The 9,562-nt window shown below is 44.1% G+C and overlaps 1 protein-coding gene across 1 annotated transcript in view; it reads right to left on the bottom strand.

Moving 5' to 3' along the window:
• Window positions 1-236: 236 nt before the first annotated feature.
• Window positions 237-9,562, bottom strand: part of LOC147127064 (cadherin-7-like) — a 138,885-nt gene continuing 129,559 nt past the window's right edge. The window contains exon 12 of the mRNA XM_086020672.1: window positions 237-586. Coding sequence (XP_085876798.1) covers window positions 582-586 — 5 coding nt within the window. The 3' untranslated portion in view covers window positions 237-581. The remainder of the gene's footprint in view (window positions 587-9,562) is intronic.

Genomic DNA, 9,562 nt, shown 5'->3' with positions numbered 1-9,562 from the left:
ATTTGGGCAAAGGGCCTTCTCCCGAAGATGAGAAGCGTTTACTTTTGGTCATGCTAATAGCATGCTATTAGCTAGTGAGAACAAGCCAGGGAAGCTGCGATTGACGGCGCCACGGGGCGAGTTGCGTTCAGCTGGTTCGAAGAAGTTAGGCTTGCGGTTGGGGTCTCGGGTTTGTCGGCTAGGCTTGGTCAAAAAGTGTTTTCAGTCGGAGGATCATGGTAGGATTTGGTATTGGATTAGTGAAGAAATTCGCCTTAGTGGCTTAAGTTTGATGGCCGGCCAAGAAGGTGTTTGGGTTCCGTTCGGAGCGCGTGCTCTCCGTGTGACGTCTTATTCGTCTTTGCTTGCTTTGTCGTTGTATGAATGCGCCATTACGTGGCGGCAGAGGCCTCAGGGGCCAGTGTGAAAAATGTCATTGATAAAGAGGACCTTACTCTCGCTGCGCGTCAGCTGCCTGCCGCCACTGAAGGATTGATGCTGCTGCGTGACATCAGTCAAAAAAGGTCATTGAAAAGCTCCGGCGGGACGTCGCGCTCCCGTCTGCTCGCTCGCCGTTTGTCGCTCACTCTTTGTTGTGGGCCTCATCCTTCAAAAAAGAAAATAAAAACGATGACAACTTCCTCCTTCCGCTACTGAAATGAGAAATTACTCGCACGCACTTTAGCTCCTCTTCATTTTCTCTTGCCTTATTACAAGCGCGCGCGCGCGCACACACACACACACTCATGGATGATTAGTGGAGTCTCCTTACTCTAATCTGCAGACTGGAATTTTTTTTTTTTTTTTTGGTTCCGTGTCCACAGCGGGTGACACGGGCTTGATTTAGTCGACTTTGACACTGCAGAGAGCGATGGCCGCCGCGCACCGCTAATTAGCTGTCATTCATAATTGATTCAAGTCCGAATGGAAGTAATGAATGGAAATGGAATTTTATTTGGACGGGCTTGGGTGTAGGGGCGGCGGGCGGGGGTGGTGTCTTGTCAAATACATTTACATGGCGCAGAGAGCGGCTGTAAACACGGCGGCGTCAATGCAAGATAACTTCATTAAATCAAGTTGAGTTAATCAGGAAAAAAGGCCTCAGAGAGATTGTGTGTTTTCGCTGCTTAAGTACTTCCGACCGAGACAAAAATGAGGCGCACTCGCGGAGCAAAAGTACCCCTGCGCGCACCCCCCCCCCCCCCATCTTGACTGGAGCTTTCTGGAATCATGCTTACTTCTGCTGTTAATTGTATCGATATATACTTTTTTTCCGATATATTGCAGCCCTCCCTTCAACCCGATTTTTCAGAGTGAAGTCTTGAAATTGAGTATCAAACTTTGACGACATGTTCCACCTACGTTAGACAGCACACACCAAAAAGAAGTTTGGAATCACCCGTCTGTCTAGAACACCTGCATCCAATTTTGGGCTCATTTGGCTAAATTCCCTAGTTGGAGTTTGTCAAACTCCAAGCGCTGGATTCGCTCAAAATGGCTGCTTCAAAGCAAAATGGCCGACTTCCTGTTGGGATCTTAATAATAAAAATATTCATTCAATTAGGGGTTAGGTTCAGCTACTGGTGGAATTTTTTTCTGAAACATCATAGCTGTAAATTAGAAGACATGGCAAACTCCGTATTTATCGATCAAACTTCAAAACAGAAAATGCAAATGTCTGAAAAAAAAAAAACAGTTGTGGTAGAAAAAACTCAACCTCTTTTTTAAATCAGTGTCAAAAACATGTTGAGGGACACAAAGCCATCTCTGCTTCAAATGTGCCGTCGGACAGTGTTAGTTGCAGCCAATGAAGCGGTTTCCATTGCACAGTGACTATTACCTGTGTGCGCGCATGTGTGTGTGTGCGCGCGCGCGCGCGCGTGTGGCGCGAAGGCGTTTCGCAATGGCGGCCACCCCGGCATTTGTTCATTGGCATCCTGTGAGGCGTGTCGGCGTCATGGATACGGCCAAGTAGCACATCATTAATAACGAAAAGACCTTTGAAGATCGCGCATAAATGTCTAATTAGGTTTGCTAACCTTTAGGAAACACCCGCGCCGGAATGCTAAGCAGGGCCCGGGGACGTGCCGCGCCGACCAGTCAACATGTGGGGGCCGGCGCGTTGACATTGAGCAGCTTTGTTGCCCCCCCCCCCCCCCCACCCGAAATAAACGCTGCACTTTTAAAAGCAGCCCTTGGGAGACAATTTAATCGGCAATTTTGTTACTCGGGCTTATCTGGAATGGAAATTTCGCAGAACAGGATGGCATGGCATCCCAATATGTCATTGTCTGCTGGAGGTGCGCTGAAGCAGCATGTGGCTCATTTTCTAAGCTTATTGTAACTGTCGATAATTGTATGTTTGGGATCACTGGGCGACTTGTGTTGAGTTCATCTTTATTCCCATACAATGATCATATTTTTCCCGTAAACTGCTTTTTTGTCCTTATCATCGAAATCCAACCTTTTTTTTTCTTCTCAGAGAATTACGATTTTCCTTTCTTAAAGGGGGAAGTCAAGCCAAACATATTTTTTTCAAGGATATGTTCTGCGCAGGCCCACTAGTTGAAACACGGCATTCTGAATGAATATGGCGTTCGACCTGCAACCGTGAGTTTAGACTCGTATCTTGAGAAACTCGTAAGTTGGCTCGCTCGTATCTCGAGGCGCGGCTGTGTATGCGCTGCGTCACATGAAGAGAGTGCCGGCATCCTACCACGTGCCCACGGTCGTTTCCTCCGCCGCAGCCAAGCGGTCTGCCTCCATTAACGACCCCTCTGATGTTTGCGACAACTCGTGTGTGTGTGCGTGCGTGCGTGCGTGCGTGCGCATATCATAAATAGGTTGCGGCGCATCTGCCTGCGACGCTCATCTCGGGACGTCGTACGTATTTATTGCTTTGGCGAGGTGAAGCCTTCCTTCTCTGCACAAAAGTCTGTTTAATGCCAGGCAACATTTGTGCTGACGCCTCTTTTTTTTTGTTTTTTTTTTGTTTGTTTCCTCCGTGAGGTCACATTTAGATCTTTTACAACCCCACAGACATTGAAAAAAAAAAAAAAGAAGCATTTCTACATTTAGATGCCGTTGCGGTTGCTGTCGTGAATCATTAGCGTGACAACGCAGGAAACGTCCCGCTTGTCAGCATCTGCCGAGTCGTTCTGAAAGATGACGCACTTGATGCAATTTCCTTTTGCCACTGCGACGACGCACGCGACAATGCTTTCATCTTCGCGGCGATGAAATCATATACAGCCAGTAAATTGGAATTCTACCTGCGATCAGTCGATAACGTCTCGGTGAAGCAGCATGTGGCCGCGTGTGTCATCCAAGGTTGTTCTTGTCAACAATTGACTTTGTTACCACAAGGCAGCGGATAAGAAAAAAAAAAGAAAGTCCGACGCGAGGAGAATTTTAGAGGGGGAAAGTGGCGACAAAGAAAATGTGCAATTGTACAGGAAAATAATTATGCAGTGCGAAAAAAAATGTGAAACATATATTACGAGAAAAAAGGTTCAGTTTTGCAGGAAGAAATGCTGAAATTTAACAAGAAAATTGGTCAATTTTAAAATTAAAATTCAAGACAAAAATGTTTCTACTACAAGAAAAAGGTCTTCTAATTCTAATCTTATGTTTGGAGATAAAACATTTTTAAAAAAGCTGACCAAAAAAATGCAATTTTGCTGAGAAAATTGTTATTTGAGACAAAACTTGTAAAGTATATTTTTGATTTTTGAAGAAAAACTGAATACAAAATTCATTTTAGCAAGTGTATTTAATCTTCCAAGAAAAAAAAGAAATTATTCAGGAAAATAGTATACTTGATCAATATTTGACAATATTTAGTTTTGTTTTAAAAGAAACACGCGCACTTTAAAACATGCAATTCTAAAGGACAAAGAAATGTGAATTTTAGAAGAGCTCAATTGCCTTTTGACTTTGTGTTGTTGTTGCATTTGAAGAGCTGCGTCACTCGTGCCAGTCGATCTGTTTTGTGGTGAAAGTGACGGCTGCCTTTCCTTCCCTCTGAAGTTAAATTTGCCGTCATTGCGGCTATCAGGCACGTCGCGCCATTTAGGCGGGATAAATGCGGCGCTCGTTCGCAATCTGCCAGATGTTTGCTCGCTCGCTCGCTCGCTCATTGGCGAGGACGTGGCAGATGATCGCCGGCCGCGGCGTCTGCTGACCTTCAAAGCGTTTGGTCGGCCTGCAAAGTGTGAAAAATGCAAAGGGGAACGTGAAGACTTGCCGAAGTGCCTGAGATGTTATCTCGACGCGTTTTTGTGTGCGTGTGCGTGTTGCGGCCGATGAGCCAAAAGGAAAAAAAGCGCCCGATGCGCTGTTGTGTCGTAAAAAGCTGCTGATGGATTGACAGCGGCGCGTTAAAGCTCGCAGAAGGACTGAGAGACGATATAGTTGGGCTCATTTGACTACTTCATGCCGACAAGCGAACCTGACCAAAACCGACCGCATTTCAGGCGAGTCTTTGGGGGCAAAAATGGCAAATGCTAAAAGCTATTTTAGATTGATAAACTCATAAGGGGTCAAATCATACAATACATGGGGGAAAAAAAATGAACATTTTGCACCAAAAAAAGTGGGTTTTTTCCCCTCAAATTCCCCTTCAAAATGTATGTACCACAAGGAAAAAGTTGTTTTCTATTTTGCAAGGCAAAAGCAAAGGCGAAGTTTGACAAGTGAAAACATTGCAAATAGGGAGGGCGAAGGAGTCGCGTAAATGATCGGAGAAGCACCGAAGATGCGTTTGTGATGCCGTTGAGCGTCTGCAGGGTCTTCGGGGACCTCCAATTTTCCGTGCGAGCGCGCCGATGATATGTTAATGGCAAACGGCGGCCGACGGGGAGATGTTGTGACGCCTTATGTCGTGATTGCCCCCCAGAGGGCGCTCTTCGCGCAAACGCAAACAACACGTCGCCATGTCCTTTGAGGACAATTAGCCTACGCTCGCATGCAACATAAACTTCACAAAACCTGAAGTCAGAATGATGAGAAGTCCAAAAGTGGAAGCATTTGGAGTCGGCATTTACGAGTCAATGTTTCATGAAAAAAAAGTTCTGATGATATAAAATAAGTCAGCGTGTTATGATGAGGTACAAATAATTCATGTTACAAAAGAAATGCTGTGGACAACATTCTACAAGAATTTTTCATTTAAAAAAAAAAAAAAAAAAAAAAGTGAATTTTTACTTTTTAAAATGTTTTTATTTCATGGGGAAAATCCACTCACCTTAAAAATTGCAATAACTTTTACTCAGCTATTCTTTAATTTACTAATTTAAGAAAAAGTCTAATCGGGTCACTTTTAAGGATTTTTTTTGTTTTTTTAATGAATCCTACAAGAGCTTTTTGGTGATTTTTACCAGAATATTTTTTTGATGTACATGTACAACTATGACTCTTTTATCCCTTAACATGCCAACTTTATTCTCATTGTCTATTCCCTTTGTATCGTGTCCAGCGCATTGCGACTTTTAGCGTTGCGTAGCGGAATGTTTCCCAACATCCACCCCCGCCCGGGGCATGTGCAGCATACGCGGCCGTATGGCCATTGTGATGGAAGGTGAAAGGAAATGACAGGCCATTTGAAGATGTTCTAGTCGCGGCGGCGTCATGAATAATGCAGCGGGTGCGGGCGGGCGGCTTCAAAGTTGAACGTCTGGCCGGGATGGGAGCAAGCCAGAGAGTGGCAGTGGCAGCGCCGCAAGATTAGGCCGACGCAGAGGCGAGACCTGGTCAAATTCAATTAAATGCAAGACGGATCATTTGCTCTTCTCATTGTACTTTTTCTCTTTTTTTGAAAAACAAAAGCCAAGGCCGCGCTCGCAGCGGAATGATTAGGTGGCCGGCGGCGCAGCCGACGACTGGATGTAGAAATATGCAACGGAGATGAGAGGAAGCGTGTGTGTGTGTGTGTGTGTGTGTGTGTGTGTGCGTGTTGTGGCTAATAAGCTCAAACAAATAGCGTGGCGCCGAATGCCAATGCGCTGTGGTGTCGTAAAAGGTCCCCATCAGCTGCTGATGGATTTGCAGCGGCGCGTTAAAGCCCGCTGATGGATTGAATAGGCCCTTTGATAGATGATTTACTCATAGCTTGCATTTCAATGCTTAATCCCTCACAACAGTCCTGACGAATTTCTAGCAATTCCAGCGTTGAAACGTTAACCTGAATCGTTTTGCGACAAAAAAGTTGCCGACTTTACAGGAAAAAAAACCTTACATTTTACGAAGACAGTATGGAATATTCAAGTTTTCTTTCATTTCAGAGTATGAGGTTTGAAAAAAATGGTCATTCTTCACCGAAAAAACAACAACTAAAAGTTGGTGTATCAGGTTGTACTACAAAACAAAAGTAGAATCCCCCAAAAAAAAACAGAATGGGAAGAAAACCAAAATTGGAGTAGAAACATTTCATTGTATATAGAAAAATGTGGTGCCAACAGGATAATTTAAAGCAACTGTAATCGTTTACGAGAAAATGTTTTTTTGTTTTTTTAAAGTTTTTATATTAATACAAATTGACTAACAACACTTTTGAAATGGAAAAAAAAAGAATCTTGGAATTTTGTAAGAAAAGTTTGAAGTTGTATTGCAAGAAAAAAAGTGTGGGGGTGGTTTCACCAAATACCTGATAATAATGATAAGAAAACACGTTAGAAATTGTGTACGATTATGTCGGAAAAGTTGCGTGAATATGATTAAACAAAAAACAATGGTTACAGTTTACAAGAAAATGTCCAAAAAGGAATCTGAACATAACAGAAAACTTTTGAAATGTTCCTTTTTTCTTCATTACTGGAGAAAACGTATTATTACAAAAGTATTCATGTAAAAAAAAAAAAACAGATAACGAGATTAATTAACCAGAGTTTATATTACGAGAAAAACACTGACATTTCAATGAGAACATGTGAAAAGTGTGATTGTAGGAGAACAAATGTGACTGGATATGTTATCATTTGAATGGAACCAAGTTGCAATGAAGCGTTCCTATTTTGCCTAGGCCAACTAGCGTGCGCTGGTGAGTCGAGACTCGGCCCGCCGCTGGCTTTGCTGCTGCCTTTAAACGCCACTTTGCAAGCTGTGCCAATTGGAACCGCGAATGGCGACCAGCCTCCAAACGCAAGCTTCTTGATCCCAGCGAATCTTCAGAGCGTCGATTAGCCCCGCGGGCCCGCCCAGTCTGTTGTGGCGTGTAAGCGTTTAGCATGTCGACATGCGAAACAAACACTTGGTGTCGAGCGCACCATCAATCCCGACTCAGCTAATGATGATGAAAACCTGTTGGGGTACAAAGCGTCGCTAATTAGGCCGCCGTCGATTACGCCTCGTTAGCGCCCGTGTCGTCCTGAGAGGTCGTAGCCCGGCCGCCGCGTGGCCTTCAGTTTCTAAAAAGACTTTGTGACTGCGAGCAGAGAAATTTACAAGGACAAATAACCCCTATTTTGAGAGTAAAGTCAGGTTTTGTTTCGAAAGAATATCATTGTAACATTCTGTATGTGTGTACGTAATGAGAAAACTGTTTTTTTGGGGCTAATGCTGTAAAAAACAAATGTTTAAATTTTATGAGCAAAAAAGCTGGTAAACGTAAATGAGACCAAAAATGTAATAAAAGTCTGAACTTTACAAGGAAAATTGTGCAAAAAGCATGACAATTTTACCCCAAAACTTGCAATATGACAAGATAATGTCGCATGATGGAAAACAGTTCAAATGTTACAAGACTAGTCGTCTCCACACCCGTTGAGGCAGCAAGATGACGATTGCATCCATGTCCCAATATTTACGAAGCTAAAGTGGGGGGGGTCGCGTAGCTGCCATAAATATTGGATGGCGAGAATATATACAGCGTGTACGTGCAAATACGTCGGCGAAGTGTTGCTGGCGTTGCTGCAGGCCGACTGTGAAGAAAATAAAAGCGCAGCCTGACGCCGCGATACTTCTTGGACTTGCGCTTCATCTGCCGCCTTTTCTCTTTCGCTCAGGACCGCCACAGCCCCCGTGACCCCCCTTTTTTCTCTGATGTGTTTTCTGTTTCTCTGATGCCAAAAGAAAAGAACGAGTTTGCTTTGGACTCGTTTGCTGCTGGCTGACCACACAAATGAATATTCAAGTTGACTTGATTCGGGTCACATTGCATTTTGTGCGTGCGCGCGTGTTGTTGTGTGCAAAAATGAACTTTGCCCACTTTGGTTTTCTGGACGAGCTGCAAGTATCGTGGCAGGGCTGTCTCCTTTGAATCCTTGTGCCGTCAACAAAAAGTAGAGGGTTCGAGACTTATATATATATTATATCACCAGAGGAAAAGTTTGAATAGAGGAAAAAGGAAAAATACATTTCTTGAATGTTATGAGAGAAGAATAGATGTTGTACAATAGATGAAACAAACACGTTTTATGAGAGAAAGTTATATGAAGGGAAAACAATTATATAAACACAATTCAAACGCTCTGTAAAAAGAAATGTAGACGACGATGACTAAAAAAAGTTGACATTTTACGAGAACAATCGGTCATATTTTCAGGGAAAATGTGTTTTGAAAGAACAGTAGCAGCGGCAACAAAATCAAAGGCATGCGCTAAAACACAATTCTTCTTCACACTGCGGCTATCAAAAGTCGACAGACCCTCATTCGATAGCCAGGTTTTTGTGATACCCTTTTTTGGGTTTTCAGTTTTGGGCAAAAACCGGAGACCAAGATAATAAGGAGGATCTTATTCCAAAGAGCAGTCGGTGTTTCAAGAGGAAAGAAAAGAAAGCAGAAAATGCTCGGTCTTATTTTTTCACATTAGTGTTGGGAAAGGTTGTGAAAGGATTCCTCTGGATTCCTCTGTCTCATTTTTCACATCACAAAGACCAGGCATTTGACCCGGGGTGTGTAGACTTTTGAAAGCCGCTGCAGATGTCCGTCGCGGCACGGCCGAGCAGACGAGCGCGTCGCACACATCCATCCGGAACTCGTCTCGTCATTTCTCCGTCGGGGCAATTTCGTGCGGCTGATGCTGGCCTACGATAAGAACGGCAGCCGGCTGCGGCGTTCACGCGTGCGGGTAATCAGCGGAGGTCCCGATGTCGGCACCGATCGCAAGTAGCATCGGCTGATTGCCGTTAAGTATCCCCCGCGGCACGCATCTTGTCGGACGGGTCCTCCTGATTTTGATTGACTGCTGTCGATGTCGGCGCCCGCCGCTGTTTATGCTGCTCCACGTTTTGCCGGCGCCTCTCCTACGGAGAGCTGCCACAAGTGTTTGTCTTGCCCTACGTGAACGGCAAAGAGCACAAAGCTGCGGGCTAATTAGCACGTACGCTAAGATTGGTTTATCGTACACTTGCGCTTGTTTGTGTCAGAGACCGAGAGTCATAAATTAGAACTCGGGCCTGAACCGTACGGGATTTTTATGGTAGATGATGATTACGATATTTGGCAGACAGAATTTTTTTTAAAACAACAAGGATACGAATCGCAGGCCAGGATTATAGTAGTTTGGGATTTTTTGATATTGTTAGTTTGGATTTGGATTAAGATTTCGTTTTTTAATTTCCAGGTGCTCTTCACGTGGTGGTCTCT

This window comes from Filicampus tigris, chromosome 21 (assembly GCF_054856515.1).
Source record: "Filicampus tigris isolate MCC_2025a chromosome 21, RoL_Ftig_1.0, whole genome shotgun sequence".
Lineage (NCBI taxonomy): Eukaryota > Metazoa > Chordata > Actinopteri > Syngnathiformes > Syngnathidae > Filicampus > Filicampus tigris.
The sequence above is the reverse complement of the archived record's forward strand: the minus strand, read 5'-3'. Positions and strand labels throughout refer to the sequence as shown.